This window comes from Montipora capricornis, chromosome 12, assembly GCF_036669925.1.
Source record: "Montipora capricornis isolate CH-2021 chromosome 12, ASM3666992v2, whole genome shotgun sequence".
Taxonomy (NCBI): Eukaryota; Metazoa; Cnidaria; class Anthozoa; order Scleractinia; family Acroporidae; genus Montipora; species Montipora capricornis.
In genome coordinates, this window is record NC_090894.1 from 21,084,317 (window position 1) to 21,107,256 (window position 22,940).

The window sequence follows — 22,940 nt, forward strand, 5'->3', positions numbered from 1 at the left end:
TCTATTTGTACAATTTTTGCAAGTCTCAAGCATTCTCCCTTGTCAATTTATTGGAATCAATCCTGTTCCCAGTCTTAATTATTTTCCCTTGGATCAGCAAAGCTGGGGAGAGGGAGTGAACACAATGTACAAACATACAGGTCTTTTCACAAATTTTCAGTTTGATAGGAATCCTGTTCCCAGGATTGATCCCCAGTTTTTCGTTTTGTGATAAAGCAAGGTTGAATTTCTAAGCTTTGATGAGTGACACGATATTAGAATTGTGGCCAAGAATGCTGTCACATAGGTTAAAAAAGTGACTTAATTATCAGCTGAGATTTTGCAATCTGAACAGTCCTCGTGTGAGAATAAGTACTCACATAGATGTTTACGAGCCTTCAGGCACAAAACATTTTTTCGAATATCTTCCACCTGAAACATTGCACAGACCTGAACCTTTTGGAGACTGTTTGAACATTCATCTTCTCTTGTCTCTTTTGATTCTTGACTTTATTTGTTGAATGTTTTTGATGATGGTGTGACAGTGAAAATCAGCTATACCCAGTCCACAGTCCAGGTCCGCAGTCTGTCTTCTATACTGACTGCATGTGTTCATCATTTGTGATAGGCTTTTGACAACGAAGATATTGGTGACTACCAAGGTGATGGAGATGATTATGGCAAAGGAATCTCTCCAGACGATTACCATAGTGAACCAATTGTAAGAACTGGTTATCTTTTGTGTTAATTTTGTTTTTATGAACATCAGTGCAGTACAACAGCTCAGTAGAAGGAATCTCCAATCCTTGGAAAGAAAGAAGTCCTACAATTTGAGAACACAGCTGGTTTTCTAGAAATTTAGGGGGCAGGGGATGGGGTGCTGGTTCATGGCATTGGAAAGGGGGTCTAAACTGACCTGTACTAAGACATCTGTATTAATAGCTATCTGGGACTACCCTGTGCTGTATGCTTTGCTTTAAAGCCAGGCTGGAATTGGAGCTGTCAACCACACCTCTACTCTATGGGTTTTCCTTCATTCTCAAAATTGCAATCTATTGTGCAATTGTGCATTATTTCACTACAGTGCATTGTCTGTTGGAGTCCTGCTCTGTTGCACAGTTTTGCCTAGTTTTGTCACACTTGTCAGAAGTTAATAAATTTAGAGTTGAATTGAAAAACAACTTATTGAAAGAACTGTTGTTTGTGTTTCTTTTAAGACTGATGCTGTTCCTGCTCCAGATGTTCAACTTTACATTCTCAAGAATCAGCTTCGTGATGCTCGACCTGCAGAACAAAAAAAGATTGACTACAAAATAAAACAACTATATCTGCTCAGGTTAAATATCAGCAAGATCATGGAGGACATTGTGAAACAAAGTGTCACATCTGAGGAGCAGAAGATGCGAGTTCTAAAGAATCATGCATATCCTCATGATTTTGACTGTTACAAGAAAGCTGTTGAAACCTTCTCTGAGACCTGCTACAATCTGGGACAGGTAAAGCTGTTCTTACCTGACAAAGAATGTGTGTGCCTTACCACACATCATAAAACATGTTTTGGACCGTCAATTCAAGCCAGATGGATGACTCTAAGTTTTGACCCAAGCAGATTAATCGGGTTGAGAAGGAGCTTTGAAAAAGAACAGAAACAATGGCACATCCCTTTATTAAAATTAATCAACTTCCTACCCTGCATATATCACCATGTCAACTGTGCGCAAAATGTGGGAAAACATTACTTTTTTTTTTACAATCTCTCGTGCCAAGTTATTCACATTTCTAAGCCTGTTGAATAAATCCAAGAGTGACATGGCATGTAGAGCCAACTTGCATTGGTTGTGACCAATCGCATTTCCTATGGGTACTTGTTGTTTTATTAAATTTGAATGAATTCTGAATGTCTGGACACTTAAAAAAAGTTTCACCTCGCCAACACTTAGCACAAGTCATCATTGCTACTTGTTTTGCAGGTTGATTATGCTCTTCGCCATGTATATGCACTTTCAAACCTGTGTGAGGAGAGGATCTCTCCTGACGTGTAAGTTTAAAGTGTTTTTTTTTGCCAGTGGTGTGGGTCACCCAATATTTTGATATTTAACCTATTGACTCCTGCTAACCCCGAGTAAAATGACCAGTAAAAAGTCTGGCATTAGACAATAAAATCTTTGTCTCACTCCTAGTGGTCAATGGGTTAACTGATGTAATACTTTCAATAATAAGAATAATAATAGTAATAATAATTAATAATAATAGTATGGTAATTAATAATATAATGATTATTTTTACATAATTACAGGGCTTGAAATAACGGCCAGTCAACGGACAATGTCCGAACTGATTTTGGAGTTGACCGGTCAACCTTTCGTCTTGCCAATCATGTTGACCGGTCACATTTGATCGTTTTGAAAATGAAATAAATTAAAATTTCCATGCTGTTCAGTTGTAGCAAGTCGCTGTGTATTGTCATTTGCGGAACTTTGATCTGAAATCCTGGGTGAAATGCAACAAGAACCGCTGCTGACAACGAGTGCTTTAAAGTGCTATAAGCTGTAAGCAACAACTTTTTTGGAAATATATAACGCCAGTTTTGGTTCATGGGCCCCTGTTTTGAGAGTTATTTATTTCATATAATTTGACAGGCCAGAAACGGTACGTGTCCAAGCTAAAATGAATTTGGCCGGTCATCGTGTCCGGAGACTCTCCAGAAATTATTTCGAGCCCTGTAATTATAATTTTTGGAAAAGTTCTTGTCTTTGTATCTATCCATCTTTCTATCTTGGTGCTTGCTGACATTTTGATAAAAAAATGTTGACCAAGTTTATAAAGGTAATTTACCTTAACAATATAAAAATTGTGAGCTGACGAGCATTGGCCTCTTGTCGGAGTAAACTGGAATATTCACTCCCCAGTAATGCAGCATCACAGTGTCTTTAGAAAAATACCACTTCAATTCGGATCACTAGTTTAGAAACACTTCAGGGGATTTTTCCACTAATAGCTGCACATGATCACCTGAGAAATAATTACTGCCATTTTTGGCAAAATGTCTTGAAAATGTACATAATTGGCATATTTCAGGTGCTGACGCTAGGGGCATGTTAAAAACTCTTCAGTTCTCATGTTCTTGATCGTTCGGGTAAAAGTATTTCTAACAAAGACTGTTGGTAGTGACTGATGTTTCGACAACCCGAGTGGAAGTCATCTTCAGAGTTAAGTGACAGAGAGAGCAACATAGTAAACTGTCACTAGACTCTGAAGATGATTGCTGACATGTCTTCTCAGGATTACTTATACCCAGACGATCAAATTCCATCAAGGTATGAAACCCCTGGATTCAAACTATAGTTCTTATAATCGTTATCATTAACCTCCTTGGTGTGCTTATTCCCTCCAGGATTGTGTCCGCTATCAAGAAACGCTGTCAAGGAAACACACCCACGGAAATTCAATTTTAGTTACCAGTATGGTCCTATTTTATCTTTCATTTTCTGTAACTCCTTAGTAAAGTAGAGAAAAGTAGTTTTGGAGTTGTATCCAAAATAGTTGCCCACTCGAGGTTAAAAAAAGTCATTTTAGGTGACGCTTAGACTAAAGTTACATGAACCGCAGGTAACATTTTTTAATCTGTAACACTCAAGATACGTTATTTTTTTTTTTTACTCATTTTAGCCAGTAATACATGTAATTGGATGATGGTGGCGCAGTTTGCATTTTGAAGTACCAAAGGAACGAATGAACTTTCATGCAATGTGGGGTATTTCTTCTTTTAAGAGAAACGTGAATGAGAACTTCAGAAGAAATGGTACAAAAACTGCCAAGGTTGTAGACATCAGATGCATCGAGGTTCTCTGTGTTCTCAGCTTTTTATTAATCTTGGACAAGTTTTAAAATGTCTTCAATTTAACTCATTGTTTTGTGCATCAGAGATCATGTGATTTTTTAATTTAAAAGAGAATGAAACAAAGCCATTTTTTTGTCTTGAAAAGACAAGATGGAATGAATCCATTGCTATCAAGGAATGAGATGGCAGAGTTTTTGTTTTAAACTTTTAAATTGAAATTTCAACAGGGCCATAGTCAGTTAGTGTTCAATGTAGGATCATTGTAATAAAGGACCATACACAATTTCTAGCTCTGTTTGCTTTCATTCCCTCTCCTTTACATTTTAATGTAAAATACTGGCAATTCTTTCACTTGACAAGTTGTGTTACATTGGAATCAACCGTTCCACTTAGTTACTGGTTGCAATTGTTCAAAATTGGTTTGACAGGTCCAAATGAAAAGTATAGGAAAAGTTATCACTTGAGAAAGCCCTAGCTGATTTCTTTCCTCAACAATAAGTGTCTGAGTGACTGTGACTATTCTCTGGATTAATTCCTTGCATTCAAAAATTGCAGCAGACTGTTAAAACAAAAGATAATTTGCAAGGGAATACAAAATAACAGTAAATTTGACTTCGTAAATTCTTTTTATTACAGTAGTTAGCAATGTACAGAAAGGGAGTTTCAACTTTAATCTTCATCTTCGGAGCTAGACTCCTCTTCGAGAGATTCCTGCAAATAATAATTGGCCAAGGTGTTTTAATGAGGTAAATATACCATGAACCCTTGACATTTTTCAGTTACAATGGCTCTTGGCATTGGTTCAGCAAAAAATAAACCTTATAATACCCATAATATTATATATACACAACAGTGAAAATGGACCCCACCACACCCTATAATTATCGTCCCAATTAAATAAAACATTACCAAGAGCTGTGTAGCATCTGTACAAGTGTGGAATACCCATAAAGCACCACTTGATTCTTTGGAAAGAATGTTAACAACTACAGGTGTAAATGAAACTAATGATCAGCACTGAATGGTTGAGCGCCATAATACTGTACAGGAGGTTGCAGGGACAAACCCGGGTGGGAACGACACTCAGGGTCTTTTAATAACAGAGGAGAAAGAGCAGCATGCCTTTCTAATCACATCTGCAACATGGTTAGACTTAGACTTTCAGGTCTTCTTGAATGAGGACTATAAACTAGAGGCCCCATCTCATGACCCTCGTTTACAGAACTCTGATGGATGTTAAAAGAACCCACACACTAATAACTGCCAAGAGAAGGGTACATAGTTCCGGGTGACGAAGTCTGGCCTATTCTCTTCAGCAAGAATAATGTCACCAGCCAGCTTGGCAATGACACCTTACGGGCTTCTGGTGAGCTAAAGCATAAATCATTAGCAATTTTTTAGAATTTACACTTACGTAGATGTACGAGGAAGAGTAAAATTGAGAGCAGGATTTCTCAGTTATGACTATGCGCTTTAGATTTGGAGGCATACTTGCTGTCACAATCATAACTTAATGAAAAGGTTGCTTTTGTAAACACCAACCTTTGCATATTTTTCTGCAGCATCTGCAATCTCCTTTGGTACCCACTCATGTTTACCATTGGTAACTGAAAGGATCAAACACAGACCAAGTCATTTTACCAATCTCAAACATACACACAAGAGAGAAAAGTTAATATCAACAGAATGTTCAGCTGATAGGATTAATAGGTACAGTACCGCTCAAAAGTAAGTTACCACCCTCTCGCGAGACGAGAGTCTTGTCTCGCGAAAATTGAGCTGTTTCATATAGGGCAATAGCAACAAGAGAATGGCTCGAGACCCCAGTATTCACTTTACAAAAAGCTTTGCAACTTGTTCAATATGCCCAGCTTAATCCAGCTAGCTACAGTGGCTACAAAGTAATGTTAATGAAAAGGCAAACCACTCACCTTCTCCAATCCAGCTTAGCTCTAACTCAAAGTTCTTGTCCTTGACTTCATCGTGTACAACATAAATTCTGTTGATCGTGTACAGCATGGATGAGTCATAATTATTTTATTCATATTAAGGCATCTAAGATCAACTGCAGGTACAGCAATAGCACAGTCCTAATAGTTACAAGCCACTATTTTTTTTCCTTTTAATGAACTTGCTGTGAGCTCCTCATATTTAAATTTTACTTTTTTTTGGTGAGTATAGCAAGATATTTCTTTTTTCCCCTTTTGCTTCAGAAGTTATGGGAAAAACTATGCCAAAAATACAGTAAAGCAAGACAAAGAATCTTGGACGTAGTTTGATACTACATGAAAGAAAGGAAAGGAAAGGAGTTTTCGGTTTTAAAAGTGTCTAGTCTCCAGGGAGCTCAAAGAATAAAATTGGTCCAACCTACATTTTTGCCACTTCTTTTACAAGTTCTTCGCATGTCATGTCTTTCATCTGTGCAACAAACCAAAATACTATAATATTAGCCAAATCAGATTTTAAGTTCAATATCCAAAGCAACTTGGAGACAATACAAAATCTTTCTTCTCATGTATCGTTTATGAGAAGAAAACTTCACATGCAACTGGGAACCATGCAAAGTTGAAGAAATACAGTCAGACCGTTATGATACATGTACAACCACAACTTAATATGAAACAATAACAATTCAAATCTTGCCAGGAAAAAAATGAATACAGGGATTACTAAATGGAAACTTGCAAATACTCCAAAACCAACTGATGATGATGACCATTTCTGCACTTGCGAAGATCACTGGGAAGAGGTTGATGCCCTGCGACATGCTCTGAGATGACTGTGCAGGCCGATTCTGGACCGGCATGCTCGCAAGCAGTTCGGGCACACGTAGTGAGTCGGTTGGTGGTTGGCTTTGGTGCTTCTCGGCTGCCGCTGTCTTCCTGGTCTCTTCAAAGTTTTCTGCTGCAGTCTTGACGGTGACTCTCCAGGCCTCTCTGCACGAGACTGCAGCAGAAAACTTTGAAGAGACCAGGAAGGCAGCTACAAAATGCTACAAAATTATTACTTAAATACATAAAGGTAAGGTTTGCAGGGCAGGTCAGGCAATGGATATACATGTAACAACAGACATGATTACCTTTGTAAAGACCATTTGACCAGAAGACCCAGGTTACAAGAGATGGTTTGCTTTTGTTTCTAAAATAAGCTGACCTTGCATGAACTTTCACACAAATGGGCTTACGGTAGAATTTCTTGAGAAGTCAGCAAGAGGATGATCAAACATGAGGACCCTTGCCTGCGAGCAGGCCTCTTAGCCAGCTTGAGGGAACCCTCGAGCCGCCTGAGCGGCCTGCACACAGGCTAGGGTGCACAAAGCTGTCACATGATCTCACCTTTAATTTTTCTATTTCTGTCTTAGCAGCCTGTCTGGCTTTCCCTATTGAACAACCATGATATCCCTAAAAATAGAAAAAGTCACTGTCAATATTGATGGTTGGAGTAGAGTAATATGAAAAATTAGGGCATAATTATTAGATTTGTCTGAAGCCATCCAGCAAAAGCTGTTTTTTCCTCCTCAGTGAGTGATAAAAAAATAAATTATATGGATGTAATTTATTCCAGAAGCTCCAAAATAATAGTTAATATTCTTACATCACCTTGATTCTACAAATGTCATTAGACAATTAAACACAAAAGCATGGGTGTGGTTTTCCATGGGAAATGCACACAACTGGTATTCAACAACCTGTTATAAATCCTACAGTCCAACTGCTGTTTACAGTTTCTACCACAGCCTCCCAACATACAGTAGCTTGTTTAAATTAAGTGAGTGTTGTTATTGCTGAGTGCAGTTTTCCTTAATAGAACCTACCCATGACACCCCAGATGGATCAATCATGTACAATTCAGGGCCATCAGGACTGTGAGAACTCAACAACACACTGAAACAGCAAAAGATTATCATTAATACTTGTATACTGGCTTTAATCAATAGACCCTGTCTCACAATCCTTATTAATTTTGTAAATTCTGGGATGTTAAAAAACACTCACTGTTCACAAAGAGCAGTAGGAGTTGTAGTCTGACTTATTCTCTCCAGCAATATGAGATTGGCTTTTGTAGTAATGTCGGGAAAAGGCGCATGGTGTACACGACCATGTAATGCCACAGTAAAACAGAAACAGCCATAAATCAAGGAACTTTGACAAATACTGGAGCAAACAAAACCACTCTAAATACCTCTTACCAATCTAGTGGTTTTTTGGCATTGTCCCCTGCCCCAATCAATCACCTTACCACCCACAATACACTGTACCTTGGTTGTAATTCTAAGCCAAAAAATCAAATCTATTAATTTCCATGACAGTCCAGGTTTTTAATGATCCAATGATCATGAATCTTTTAGCCCTAAAGCATCTGTGAGGCTCAAAAAGCCAAAATGTTGATCACACTGCGCACCGGTGGCTCAGTTGGTTGAGCACCGGGCTGTCACGCGGGAGGTCGTGAGTTCAACTCCAGCCGGACTAACACTCAGGGTAGCGCCCATTGCTACTGCGCATTTTTTCATGCATCGCAGACCATGAAAGTAAACACGATGCCGAAGGTGCAAACATTTTCCACAAGAATGGAACATAAAAGCGTGTGGCATCATGGGATAGCTGTGGACCCAGGTCTTCTCGGAAATGTCACGCAATGACGTGACAGTGCAAATATACCATCGCTTTGAGAACTTCGCAGCGATTTTACACTCTTGAATGCTTGGTGACCCCTATTTTTCTTTCTGTAGATCACTTCCGTTTCTGATTTTGTCCATTTTAACAAAAAACAAAAGAAATCTGTGTGTGAGAAGTTGCAAATAAATTATTTCGCCTTTTATGCTCTTGTGCGACCGAAGTTTTCTTTCTTAGACTAATATGTATCGTTTTTCAAGGTCTATTTCACCTCAGAAAAAGACATCAGCTGCAAAGGTTAATTCAGTTATATTTAGTTATGTTCAATTGAGTATGTTTACCTGATCTAAATTTTACTCATGTAGCTTTTTTATTGCTGACAGTTGTAAGCTAAGATCGTCTTAAAATAACCCAATCTTCTAAAAGTGCAGCTCATGATCTCGAAAACAAGCACGGTGACCCCCCATTTTTTTTGCCTTTTTGGCAAAAGTAGATCATTACCTTTCAGCGTGGCAAGTTTAAAAAAAATCTGTACGTGGGAACATTTGGGCGCGAACATCCTTAAATAACCGAGGAGAAAGTGCTGCCTTTGTAACTACATCTGCAAATGGTTAGACTTTCAAGTCTTCTCAGATGAGGACGATAAGCCAGTGGTCCCGTCCCACAGCCCTTGTTCATTAACTCTGTGGGACGTTAAAGATCTCACACACTATTTGAAAAGAGTAGGGCACGGAGTTTCCAGTGTTGCGGTCTGACCTTTCCAGCATGTGGTCGGCTTGGCAGGATTAGCTTGAAGGGCTTCTGTGTGAATGAGACCACAATTGTTGTGTATAACAGCTAGAAGTCAGGCTACTTAGCCAAGTGCTGGTGCCTCACTCAAACCACGCAATAGATTGGCAACAAAAAAATAACATCCGATAATGAAAAGTACGTGTAAATTGTGCCCTAATGCACTTGCGTGATTTCCAAGTTCATGTAGTCTAATACTGAACCTATTGACAGACTATGAATTGGAAACTGAATGTAACATAAGCAACCATCTTCAAGGGCCAAGTAACAGAAGAACCTAAGATAAAAATTCATTTTGACAATGTCAGCAGTTGTTCATTCCACTCAAACCAGTCACTAACTAAATATTTTATTGAAACCTCTGGGTCTTCACTAAAGATTACAAAGGGATACTTCAAAACATTCAAAACTAATCTAGGAGATACATGTACACTGTAAAGGTTATTGTCACACTTACCTACAACCCAATGGTCGCACAGCACTGTATAATGTGTGAGCATGAATGTATCCAGACACTCTGTCAACTAAATACTGTCAATTTGAAAAAAAGACCAATAGGCTTTGATTACATCTTAATTCCTTACTAATGCCTTATTTATGCATGATTTACCAGTATAAGTAGTTGTAACGATGATATTTTTTATTAATTTATTGATCTAATTTTCCTTGTAATTTCTGTTTGACTGATGTGAATTTTGTACAGTTGTTGTTATAATTATACCAACTTGTAAGCATGTAGCCTGCGAATGCAGACGTATTCCCGGCAGTCGTTTCTCTGCTCCGAAAAAGTAGCAACGACCGCCGGAAATACGTCTGTGTTTGCAGGCTGGTAAGCATATAATTTAACTAATTTATTTATTACTTTGGATGGGGTTATATCTTTGTTTGAGGGTCGTACAATAGAAAACTGTAATAGGTTATTTCATCTCCCTTCTTAAATAAAGTTATTGTATTGTACACAGATACGATCAACAGCAACAATACTAAGTACCTGTTTAGAGCAAAAAACACATTTTATGATTGCAGGATACTTTGAGAGGGATTCTTCACAATGTCCTGCTATCAGGCTCTATTTTTCTCTTGGTGTCATGAAGGATACCTGATTGACTTGATCAGATTTTCACCTTTCATCATTGAACTTGTGCTGAACATAGTTTGCAAGGAAAGGCTTTGATTATTTTTGTTTTCACACAAAATTAAAGTTGTATTAAACTGCTCTTCAGTGTTAAGTCTTCAGGTTTAGAATAAACAACAGTTGATTTTTGGCCGACAGCGTTGGCATCATTTCATAGTTACAGTATAATGTCTTACAGTGGCACTCTACGGTAGCTACAGTGTACATATACCTGGCCTCAGTTGTTCAAAAGGTGGATAGCGCTATCCACAGGATAAATCACTATCCAGCGGATAAGCACTAGCAAAACCAATTGAGCTTAATATCCAGTGGATAGTGATTTATCCCGTGGATAGCGCTATCCACCCTTCAAACAACCCTAACACCCTTCAAACAACTGGGGCCTGGTATTAACTTTACTATTTTGCTATCAATGCAAAAGGCTAATTTTTTTCTGAGAAAAGAAAGAAATTCCCAAATGAACGGCTTTTGCCATGATGTGTTGGTAACCTCTGAGAATTATTATTTATTATTTCTTCTTCTTCTTCTTCTTCTTCTTCTTCTTCTTATTATTATTATTATTATTATTATTATTATTATTATTAGGGGGTCTCAACATTACATACTTTGAGAGGAATTGGAGAACCATAACTTGACCTGAAATCTGCAGCTTCTTTTCTGGCTACATTCACAATCTAAAAGAAGCAAATTCTCAAAATTAACGTAAAATAATAAATTATATGGAAATACAAAGACATCAGCAAAAGCAGTCATCAGTATGGAAAAATACCTGTCTTGCATCAGCTATAAGACCCGCTACTGCCTAGAAAGAAACAATACTTTGAAACTAAAAAAAGTCAAGATTAATAACAGATACCTAATCCACAAAATTACTGACTCAGGGCAATCCGTATTCAAACACAAATATTTTGATGGTATCACTCAATGTCTTCATCACTCAAGTGTTTGAGTTACAGTGTAACAATTGGTCGTGTGATTGTAAACCAAGCGGCCACAGTATTTTTAGTGCACTGCAAGCAGCAGGCCCCGGCCCAGGCCCCCATCCCTGTTAAGCGTTGGAATCAAGTCCAACACTTCACAGACAGTTTACATGTAAGCACATAAAAGTAATTGCTACATGTATTTAGAACTATTATAGTTATGGTTGCTATTATTATTGTCTCTTTTATCACAGTTTTTGCTTGTGTCTTTTTGTGCGTCAGCCAGGCACAAACCATACACCTGGGGCATCAGCGATGCAAATCAATATTATTCTTCCCATAAATTAAGCACCTTCCTGAGCACCTTTGCTATTCTTCTTCTTCTTCTTCTTCTTCTTCTTATTATTATTATTATTATTGTTTTTGTTGTTATTATTAGTATTATTATCATGCTGTTATTATTATTATTATTACTATTATCATGGCAGTTGTTCTTCACTCACCATTCCAATGTGACTGTCTATGTGTATAATTCGTTTATTTGCCCCATACTCATACAGTTTGGAGAGGACAAGTTTTTCCACACCAAACACCACACCATCTTTCCCTTTTATGCCCACAATTGTCCTGAATAAAATAACAACATGAAAATCATTGTAAAAATGAAATCCACAGTTCCATATTTCATGTTAAGTTACACACCCAAACATGTTTTGTTTTTGGAAACAACTTGTAGCCATAAAGGTCTCCTCGCATCCTGTGTATAGCCCAAGAAAATTGTGGTCTCAAAGTCAGCCAACAAAGAACCTCATGGAAACTACAGTATGGTGTCACTGTTGGGACTGTTACAGATAAAAAATCATAGTATTATATTTTCATTTTAAACCATTTCATACAAACCAATGGCACAAATTTGTGTGCCCTAATTATGCACAGTAGCAGTGTTGTAGCCATGACGTCTGTAAGACTGCTGACTGGTGGGCTCAGTGGGTTGAGAATCAACCTACCGTGGGGGAGACCACCCCATCATCAATCTTTATTTATTGATGATGGGTTGGGGTTTGAATCCATGATCTCCCCCCATGGTAGTTTGTTAAAAGATAAAATAATACCTCCACACTTGAATAAAGTCCTACCGGTCCAACACTCAGGGTCTTGAAAATTAATAACTGAGGAGAAAGTGCTGCCTTTGTAATGATATCTGCAAAAGGCTTGATTTTCAATTTACAACCCTTGCTGTTAATAACATGGGATGTTAAGGAATCTACAAACTGTTTTTGAAGAGTAGGGTGTTGTGGCTTGAAACACTAGTCCTTTGGCAGTTAAATACAGTAACACCACAGATACCACTTATTGCTGGGTTGTACCTTTTTGATTCTATGACATGAGGCCTTGCAATGTGTATTTTAGCCTTGGCAATGTAATGTTTTGATGTCTAACACATAAAATAATACGTGAACATAATCTGAGTCTTCTACATACTTAGACCTAAAATAATTACTGAGTCTTCTACACACATACTCAGACCTAAAATAACTTCTGAGTCTTCTACATACATACTCAGACCTAAAATTCCAAACTGAGGTTTTACATACCCACTATTCTCAACAGCCTTAACAGCATACTCAACTTGAAAGACTCTTCCATCAGGAGAAAACTGCGAGGCTGACAGATCGTACTAAGCAAAAAAACAACAGATACGCAAAAGCAAATAAATTAATAACAACAATAAAGCTGTAAACTAACTTTGGTGCTCACCAATCAAGCCTCTTCAAAACATTGCTTCTTAGGTGCTTAGGAAAAGTTAGTTCATAGACGGAAACAGAAGTTTAGGTTATGACAAGCAAAAACTGAAAAACTGTCACGTCAGAGAGATCTAGATCTACACATGTGTAGACGTTTTTACAATTCTTCAAGGAAATCTGTTCTAACAAGTTTAAAATTATCCGAATGAGGGAAGGAGCATAAAGTTGCTTAACCTACCCCAGTCCCAATAGAGCTCATGATCACAAATCTGTTACTACCTCTTCGATAATATTCAACTTCAGAGGACTTAGAAAAGTTCTTCAAAATGGCAGTGCCATGCCATGCGCAGTAATCTGTTAAGTCACATTCATGTCCAGGGCTTTTCAATATTAGGTCTTACCCTCCCGTCCCATATACCGGCTTTCAACATAAACGATTGTTTCCGTGCACGTTCTTATTCCATATATGGATGCAATATCTGAGTTCCGACACGTGCTCACTGGTCTGGAATAGTACTGGAACAGTACATGGTCGAACAAGTCTTCGAGCAGATACAAAACAGGTTTGTTATCGCACTTTTCTTGAAATTTTGAGGTAAAATAGCTTTTATTTTTGTCCGAGGGCTTGACCTTGATATGGACGAGTGGAAAAAATGTTTTGGCTAGGCTTCGCAATTGCGTCCCTAGCCTGTGGTTGGAATCGTCCAAATTGTTGTTTACAACAACAAAGTCGTGATGAAAATTTTCGCAATATCGAGACTTTTCGTGAGATCTTGCGTCTACAATTTTTACAGCTAAAAATTTGTTTTTGGCCGGCATAAACGGTTCGAAATACCGTTCGTGTGGCCTCATGATCGATTATGATGGAAAGGTCGGATGTGTGCACAGAAAGGAAGAGGAAGAACGGAAATTTTTTTTGTTGGAATGATGGAATAATGCCATTTTGTGGGGTGGAATAACGGAATAACGACTTATATTGTCTGCAATAAGTTGAATTTTTTTCAATGGGATAATGAGTTATTGTTTACTGGAATAATGGAATAACGAAAATTTTCGAGCAGAAACAATAACAACCCGATTATACCTCTTCGACCCCCGAAACCGTGTCGCGATCGTACATTCTACAGTTAACGGAAACGTATGCTGGCGTCTTTAGAGTTAGGGTTAGAGAATCTTCTTGTAAAACGGTTATTGGAAAACTCTATGAAACGGTAAATTTGTGCTAGAGACGTATCTTCTTCCAGACCGGATGATCCATAGCCTATGTACATCCGCCCACCTCCCCTCAGAACTTAGGGAGCATTCGAGATGCGGATGGCAACCGGAAGTGAGCTGTTTTCCCTTTTAACTTTCCTTCACACAACCGCATTAATATTTCTAAGTATCTTTTCTCCGTTGGAGATGATTAGTGTAAACGTCTGGGAGACACCACTGTCCTGGAACGCGAAATTTTCCCTTCCGGTTGCCGTCCAGCTTGTCCCGGACGGATGTACCATCTCTAGTGTAAATTCTGTCACGTTCAAGAATTCTCTTTTGATTTGGCCGTCTCAGTGTTATCAGAAATAACCCACAAATAGCGGTGACAAAGAGCAGATATAAACGCATCATTTGAAATTATCTTTTACTTGACGTTTCGTATGCTTCTGCGTACATCTTCAGAAGTGACGGTTAATACAAAATTGGAGTTTAAATATACAGGATCGCTAACTTATAGACTATTAACTATTACTGAAGTAACAATAGAGGTGACAAAAACTAATAAAGGCACAGCTTTTCGGTGTTGACATATTCATTTAAGGTCGGCTTTAAATCGTTGATCACCAGTGTCTCCTTTATTTTACAGTGAGTGTTGGATGGCCCTTTCGCTAAAATTTCAAAATGATCCCATGTTAAACTGTGACAAGTTGATGTAAGATGGTTAGGGTGGGGCTCTTGCTTATCATGTTACATCAACTTGTCACAATTTAAAATGGGGTCATTTTGAAATTTTAGCGAAAGGCGATCCCAGACTCACTGTAAAATATAGGAGACACTGGTGCCAACGATTTAAAGCCGACCGTACTTTAAACAAATATGTCAGCAGCGAAAAGCTGTGTCTATTAGTTTTTGTCACATCTATTGTTGCTTAATAGTTAATAAGTTATTGATCTTGTTTGTATGCTTTAACTCCGGTTCTGTATTAACCATCACTTCTGAAGATGCATGCAGAAGCTTACGGACCGTCAAGTAAAAGATGCGTGAATATCTGATGTGTGTGTTATTGCATTGAAGAATTCCGACGTTTCATTTAGGGCCGGGTTGTCACGAACTTCTAAGTTCCGGAAAAAAAGGAAATGAAAAACCCGATTTTTTGTTCGGTATCCTGACGAAAAAATCGGCCCCTTTTGTTTTGGAAAGCAAAGAAAAATTCCGCTAGTGCTAGTTTTCTCAATTTTGCAACAATTTCCTTCAACTTGTAGCGCAACACTGTCTCTTTGCAAGCTGAAACAATTTGTTGCTTCTTTAACCAGCTTCGTGGCCAACTTGTCAGGCAACAAATCCAGTGTTGCAAGTCGCGTTAACTGATGTTGCGGAAAATTGAAGGAAGCTCAAATTTTGGCAGCAAATTGATGCAGTGGAACGACTTCTTAACTGCTTCAAAATTTTTCCATTTCGACTGCTGGCCTTCGTTTTCTTTTTTTATTTCGCGGACCAACGCCGTTCTCAAATCGTTTTCCTCGAGCTCCCTATTCGTGTGGTTCAAATTTGATGTTTCGTCTGACAATTTCCCACCTTCCTTCGCACACAGTATTCTTGTTTCTCCGTCAGCCGTATATTTTTGTTTCCATTTTTCGCGATGCCGCGCTTGTCAGCGACAACCAGTCACAAGTCTCATTGCATGAATTTTGTTGCCAAAAGTACTTAGCTCCCCTAAGCGGAAATGGAAATGCTTGTTAGCAGTTTTCCGTACGGTAAAATCTATGGAATCAAAGCAATAATGTTTTAATGAACAAATATGTTTAAATTATCTAGAGATGATCATACGACTAAAGCGAAGTGCTTCTTACCATAAAACCATATGTCTTTCTCTCTATTGAACTAGCTAGACTGCCAGCAGTGAGTCCTTTTAGTCACGGAAGCGAGTCTAGGCCACAGTTGTTCGAAGGGTGGATAGCGCTATCCATTGAATAACTCAATCAATTTTGCCAGTATTTATCCGCTGGATAGTGATTTATCCCATGGATAGCGTTATCCACCTTTTGAACAACCGAGGACAGGAGAGAATGCTACATTTCGCTCCATCGTCATTCTCCCCTGCTCTCGCTTTCGTAACCAACTGACTGCTAGCAGTCGTATTTTTAACTAAAACTGGAATCAGTCTCTGATCGTTTTCCCATTTAACTTATTGTTTGTGACCTTTGACAACGCCATCGTTATGAAAACTCGTTTCGTTGATGGCTTTTTGTGTTGTCTTTATCATTGCAGGCATACTTCTTATTTTGTCTCGTTTATGGGCATTAATCAGATGATTAATTGAACAATGAAGACGCCATTAACTCCACGAACTCTCGAGCTTTTCAAACCTCAAGGAACCGGTCTCCTCGACTTAATAGCTCCTGAGGTTTTCTATCAAATAATGGTTTTTCTACAACCTAAAGACATTCAAACTTGTATGTGCGTTTCAAAGAAATGGAAGGTGAGTTGTAGTTGAGTGATTTATATGCCCTTGGCTTTGATGTTTAAACACGGTGGCATCGAAAGCTTGCAGAGTCTCTAGCAGCCAAATTTTAATGTGGAATTTCAATTGGCCATTTACCAAGCATAATGGAGTTGGAGCTTGGGACCCTCGAAATCAATTTCCGTGAGAAATCAAAAGCGGGATTTTAACCCCAAAGGCAAGTATGTCTCCTGGCATAAAACGTCCGGTTCTTTCTTCTTTCAGTTGTTACTGTCGACAGGTTACTTCTGGAGGAACTACATGAACCATTCCTTCGACTTCGACGACGACAACGATGAAGAACTAACAGGCATTTTACACGAACTTGGCAGTGCGTGGTTCTTTGGGTGGGGCCAAGGGATGGTACAACCATTATCCGAGGGGGAATTGTTTGAAGAGTTCCCAAGGCGTTGGAAATGTGGGATAATTCACCCGGTTGGGTCTGATTCCCGAAATAGAGTGGATGATTATAAGGCAATGTACGAAGCGCTCTATCAGCTGCAGAAGCTTCAAGATGAAGTTTACGAGCGAGAGATTGTATATAGTAAGTAGCATTATAGTTTACAAGAATCGGAGCACTTCAACCTTCCCCAAGTTTTTTCGATGGCTGATGTCCAATGCAATCCTCAGCAGTTTTCTTGTACATCAGAATTTTAAACCGTCGAGAAAGCTGTCAGTTAAGGAGCTTTAGCAAGGACGATAAAGACTACGAAAACGGCACCGCAAAATATTACTTCACGTTGTGTAATCATTTCGCAACCATTCCAAGTTCTTCGGTGTGAAAAGTGTTTGTCAGCATTCTACGAATAATATTGATATGAACGGTGTGGCTGTTTGAACGAAAATTGAAACTTACGTCCTCCACATCACCTCAAATTTGATCTTGTAAGGTCTTTTTTTTTTTTTTTTTTTTGCAAAGCAAGGAAAAGAAATGAACAAAAATGGGTCTTTTAACCAATTAATGATATTCTTGTTTTAAGCTGTTTCCCTTTCTCGTAGCCTTCGTCGTGGCTTTAAGTTCCTGTTAAGCAATCTTCACCTGGCTGCCAGCCACAACAAAGGAAATTCATCGACATGGAGAAATCGCGAAATGATTGGAAATACGTGAATTTATAATTTCCATTCGCGGTTTCCGAGCTGTCGTCGGGTTCTTTCTCAAACTTTCTGTTGTTTATTGTTTTGTTTCTCATGTTTGTAGCTCCTAAGCTCAGCCTTTCTTTGATTCGTTACGCACTGCTAATCAGCTGAGGTTGAATAGACCAATTTCGATATATTAAAATTCAGCCATAAACAAAAGGCATCATCTCGAGGCTTAGGGGAATAAACTCATACAAAGCCTTACATTTATTCCCCAGAGCCTCGAGTTGATGCCTTTTGTTTAGAACTGAATTTTAATATATCGAAATTGGTCTATTCTAACAGACCAACACTCAGGGTCTTAAAATATTTGAGGAGAATTCACAGTCTTTGCTTCGTCCATTGGTCGCATATGGCTAGACTTTCTGGTCTTCGTAGATCAGAAAGACAAATCGAAGGGCCATTCAACACTATTGCTAATGAACTGTGCAATACATTGTAATGCGTATACGCTGTTCGGTCGTTGTTGGGTAACAGTCCCAGGTGTTTTTTGTGACGGTTATGATTGAGTGAGTAATTACTCGGTGGAGGTCTTAGCCAGTAAAAGGTACCACAAAATTTGGGGGGGGGGGGGGGGGGGGGGGGCTGGGTGAGAAAAAGGGCTAAAGACCGTTAGACACGTTAAGTCGTGTCACGACGACTTCACTTTCTATCATAAAATCGGTAAAATGGGAAGACCCTTTCAGATCGACGACTTAAACGTGTCTTTCATGAAAAGGCCCAACGTTTCACTGTACCAGTCATGTTTTTAGATAGGGCTGTTTTGCTAAAGATAATGAATTTTCAGTTTACTTTTTAACTATATAGAGCAGTGTGTGCCATGATCGCATAGGAAGACACCGCAGGCGCCGAGCACCGTGCCTTTACTTGTACCACGGTACCCCCGGCTGGCGGTAGTGATGAGAGTACAGTAAGTGAATAGAGCTTCAAGAATTTAAGGGGGTGAAGCCTGGAGCAAAGTGTTTTTGCTTGGGGTGGGAAGTTGCTAAAACCTTAGCCTATTGGGTGGGAAGACTTTGTCATTGTGGGCCATTTTCAGAACCTGTTCGATTTTTTTGTTTCGATAAAACACTTCTTTTAAGTCCTAAGGTTGCAAAATAACAACGGGGAATAAAAGTGTAGACTATTATATTTTAAATTTGATGTCTAACCGTTACCCTTACCTTATTGTTGAAAATAGGAAGGAAATAATTAGATTTAAAGGGACACTTCGTGTTGTATATCAAAATTGGGCGTGCCTCAAAGCGAGTCTAAGTGCGAAGTCTCTGTGATGTTAATTAGTCCTACTTTACATATAAACAGCGTTCGTGCTACTCCTTGAAGTACTTGAAAAGCCCTGGAATTTAATTTTGGACTTCAAGGGCGCTTGAAAAGCCCTTGAGAAAAAGGATTTTGTGGAAAACTGCTTGAAAATTCCTTGAATTTTTGCTTGGGTGAAAATTGTTGAGATTGCATCATGCTAAGTTAAAGAGACATTTCAAAAATTGAGCCCAAAATTGACTATTAGGGAAACATTAAACACAAAAATTAAAATGCCCATGCGTGCGCTTAACTTGCAGGATGTGGTAAGGAACATCAAGGTAGGCTTTTTCAGCAAAGAAAACACTGAAGCACTATGTACGGCATAGAAATCTTCTTATAAAGACTCCTTGAAAACTCAGTTCCTGGTTATTGAAAACTCCTTGAATACTCCTGAAATTTTACAGACAAAATCCAGCATGAACCCTGTATAAATGAAAACTAATTTACATAAGAAAAACGTCGCACTTAGACTCGCTTTGAAGAGGAGGCAGACGCGAACTCGGAAATGGCCTATAAGGTGTATTTCTGGACAAAAGTACTTTTATGACAAGAAGCAGTTTGCCGTAATCGAGTCTGCGCGAAAATGGACGAATGCTCGAATACTTAATTAACTGAGCTTTTTCCCAATCTACTTATAGCAAGTCTCTAGTGAACTCTGGGTAGTTCCAGTCCTTTGTGGGGGCTAACGGACAGTTAGCGTTATTTTAGGTCAAGGTAAAGGCAGCAGTTTATCCTCAATTGAGGAGCAGCAGTTGAAGAAAGCGCGAGGGGACACTTCCCGACGCTTATTAAACGCTTGCGTCTTATTACTTTGCATATCTCGACATAACTGCAGAAAAGAATGGAAATTATCTTCTTGAAAGTTGTTTAAGCTGCTCGACGGGAAAATTAACATGCAAGAAATGAACGAAACAAGATTCTTAGACTTTTAGTAAAAGGCGAATTTTTCTTTTTGACTTTCTCCGTTTGCCGTAAACACGTCATGCTACTAGTATATCTCTCCATTTAGCATCTAGTACACATCGTTAACTATGGACGGTTTTCTTTTCACAGCTGGCTCTCATGAGAATAAAGGCGAATGTCCAATTGATGTGATTTTATTCCCTTGGGATCGCGATGAATTGCCGTCTCAAGAAGAAATTATGGAGATATTCCACCTCAACGCGAACCTTCAGTTAGATGTTAGGGTCATGAGATCAGAAGGGAACTTTGCCGATGAAAACGAACTTGAAAAAGTGTTTAAATGTCGGAGACAACTGCCTCACGAAAGCAGCTTCTTCGAAATTCTGCCCAAGGTTTTAGAGGGGTATGTTTAACAATAGTTAACAGGGTCCCATTTTTTTACCCTACGACGACATTTAACCACACCCATGAGATTAAGCTAGAGTTTTTCCAGTGTCTTTTCCCCTAGACCGTAAAAGCGTTTAAGTTAAATGACCACGGGCGTGAAAACTGAGAATTAGTCCCAAAAGATACTGAATCCCGATTTTCCAGCACTTAGCACATCCGCTTTGACTCATAGCAGTTTCAACGTGTGCGCATGCAACGTGAGACCACGTTTTCTAGAGTGGACAGGCCAGACCTCAAAACCGTGGACTCTATACCCTTCTCTTTTATATTAGGGGGTGTTTACATGATACCGGTACGAGTTTCATTCTGGTACGAGTTCATCCCGGTTCTTACTTATCGCTCTGTATTTGTTTACATGATACCGGTGAAAAATCTTATACCGGTACAACTCATACCGGTATGAGTTCATCCCGGTAGTTGTACCGGATCGAAATTCTCATAACGGTATGAAAAGTTATGCCGGTATCATGTAAACGCTACATTGACTCCCATTCCGGTACGAGTCGTCAAGTCGTGGTGGACTGGGACTATTGACGCATGCGTTGTATTTCTAAATATTGGACGCCATTATTGTTTTGGTTCATGCGTCATCCCTGTGTCAATATTTGTGTCGTCCATGTAAACGCGGTATGAAATTGACAACTCTTACCAGAATGAAACTCGTACCGGTATCATGTAAACACCCCCTTGGTGTGAGGATTCATTAACACCCGACAGGAACAAGAGTTGTGACACGGGGCCTAGGGTTTATTGTTCTTTGAAGAGGAAATTACAGTGGTAGCACTTTCTTCCCAATAGACCAAATCAACAAACTCTATGTTGTACCCAATTCAAATCTCCCAGGATTGAAGGGGCTATGTCACGCAAAATGATTTGATTTCGCAAAAATTTTCCCAAAATGGCCAAAAAGTAGAATGAAACATTGCAATAACCACTTACAACTGTTGAACAACATAACAGAAATACAGCAAAAGGCAAGAGAAGCATGGATAGACACAAATGGATAAGATTGAAAAGGACTGCATTTGAGTAATCTTGCAAAAGGTTGGCCCGACATTTTTCAAGTTTATGGCAAATGGCCTTGATACAGGTCGTTCTTGCTCAGAATCATCTTGTTTGTGATATAACGATAATTTTATCCGTAAAGGATTCCACATTACCATTTTCGAGTTTTAAACTCGTGATTAATTAACTAAAGATTTCTGAATTCTCCTAAACACCCTAAAATAACGTGACATAGCCCCTTAGAGATTTTTTGTGTATTGTATTTTCATGATAATGTAGCATTCACATTTAATTGAAACGGAAATGCCTGGTTTTATTCCCAAAGGGTTTGAATTGGGTAAAACATCGAGTTAGCCAATTAGGTCCATTATTTTTGAGACTGAGCAAAACTTCGGAGGTCGAACTCGTTGTCTCCCACGCTGTAGTTCGATGCCAACGTATTATGTGTGTTTTGTTGTCAGGTATGTCCAAGTGTCGGTGGATTATCGAGGTCGAAGTCGGACTTTCAGGCCCTGCCCGGTTTTCATTTTAACTCAACTTTCCCCTGGTTGGTGTGGAGGAGTCTTAACGGGGGTCTGGTAACGAAAACAACATCGTCTGGATTACATTCCATATATGGGTTTGTCCCGGCCTTGCGGACTGGGGACATCGCAAGAACACGTTGCCTTAGATAATTCTGCAAGGAAATCCGGCTGGATTAAAAGTACGTTGATTTAGTCTGTGAACAAACATCATCTCTCAAGAATGCAGACGTTCTATATTCACAAAAAATGGAACAAATGTTACCGAAAAACGGCTAAGCTTTCTTTGCTGTCGAAATGTAGTTCTCTACGACACGTAAAGAAAACGAACACTTTCAGTGACGACGGAGGCGTATGTACGCCAAATACGGCCCTTATAGGTTGCATCCTGATTTTCGCGTCTCGAAGAAAAGAAAAGAAAGTTGAAGTTATTACGTCAATCATATATGCTTTGGTGTGGATTGGTTTTATCATTCATTTGCAGTCAAAGAATAGTTGGCCGGCATTGCAATGAAATCGTTCAACAATTGTAATGAAGTCCTCTTCAGGGCAGTTATTAAAAAGTATTATAAAGAAATTGACAGTTTTACTGCGAGTCGCTGCTAACAGTACCAGCATGCTGTTACAGATGTAGGCTGTAAACTAAAATTTGCCATGAACAAGACGAAAATCTCGAAGAGAAGTTGTAAATAAAAGAACACATGAATTGATGTTGGCCTGTGTGTGGACCCATATATGTCAGTTGGGAGAAACCATGACCATTCCTTTATTCAACCTGCATAACTGGCGTTATTTGGCTCGGGAAGGGGGGGGGGGGGGGGTCTTGAGCCATGCGAGACACGCGAGGGAATAAGAAAGGAAAAAAATAAGGGATGGTGGTTATATTTTCTCCCTTACTCAGCAGAG

General features: G+C 39.0%; 3 protein-coding genes across 4 annotated transcripts in view; 2 read left to right on the forward strand and 1 right to left on the reverse strand.

Annotated features, from left to right (window-relative positions):
• The window catches only part of LOC138026873 (legumain-like), a 23,650-nt gene extending 19,541 nt beyond the window's left edge, over positions 1-4,109 (forward strand). Inside the window, exons 11-15 of one of the 2 annotated variants that reach the window (XM_068874335.1) lie at positions 608-700; positions 1,197-1,475; positions 1,950-2,017; positions 3,374-3,440; positions 3,649-4,109. In XM_068874335.1, coding sequence (XP_068730436.1) covers positions 608-700; positions 1,197-1,475; positions 1,950-2,017; positions 3,374-3,434 — 501 coding nt within the window. In that variant the 3' untranslated portion in view covers positions 3,435-3,440; positions 3,649-4,109. Of the gene's footprint in view, positions 1-607; positions 701-1,196; positions 1,476-1,949; positions 2,018-3,373 lie in introns of both variants that reach the window. The other variant, XM_068874334.1, reaches the window with a different exon arrangement.
• LOC138026875 (proteasome subunit alpha type-3-like) lies at positions 4,104-13,408 on the reverse strand. The gene is made up of 12 exons (XM_068874337.1): positions 13,261-13,408; positions 12,873-12,955; positions 11,781-11,904; positions 11,127-11,159; positions 10,963-11,031; positions 9,680-9,753; positions 7,635-7,704; positions 7,156-7,221; positions 6,192-6,238; positions 5,752-5,819; positions 5,363-5,427; positions 4,104-4,531 (listed from the first exon to the last, which is right to left on the reverse strand). The coding sequence occupies exons 1-12, from the start codon at positions 13,279-13,281 to the stop codon at positions 4,490-4,492; spliced, it is 762 nt and encodes a 253-aa protein (XP_068730438.1). The 5' UTR covers positions 13,282-13,408; the 3' UTR covers positions 4,104-4,489.
• A 113-nt stretch (positions 13,409-13,521) lies between these two features.
• On the forward strand, positions 13,522-22,744 carry LOC138026874 (uncharacterized). Its single transcript, XM_068874336.1, has 5 exons — positions 13,522-13,585; positions 16,488-16,698; positions 16,945-17,263; positions 20,212-20,464; positions 21,975-22,744. The coding sequence occupies exons 2-5, from the start codon at positions 16,543-16,545 to the stop codon at positions 22,093-22,095; spliced, it is 849 nt and encodes a 282-aa protein (XP_068730437.1). The 5' UTR covers positions 13,522-13,585; positions 16,488-16,542; the 3' UTR covers positions 22,096-22,744.
• Positions 22,745-22,940: the final 196 nt, after the last annotated feature.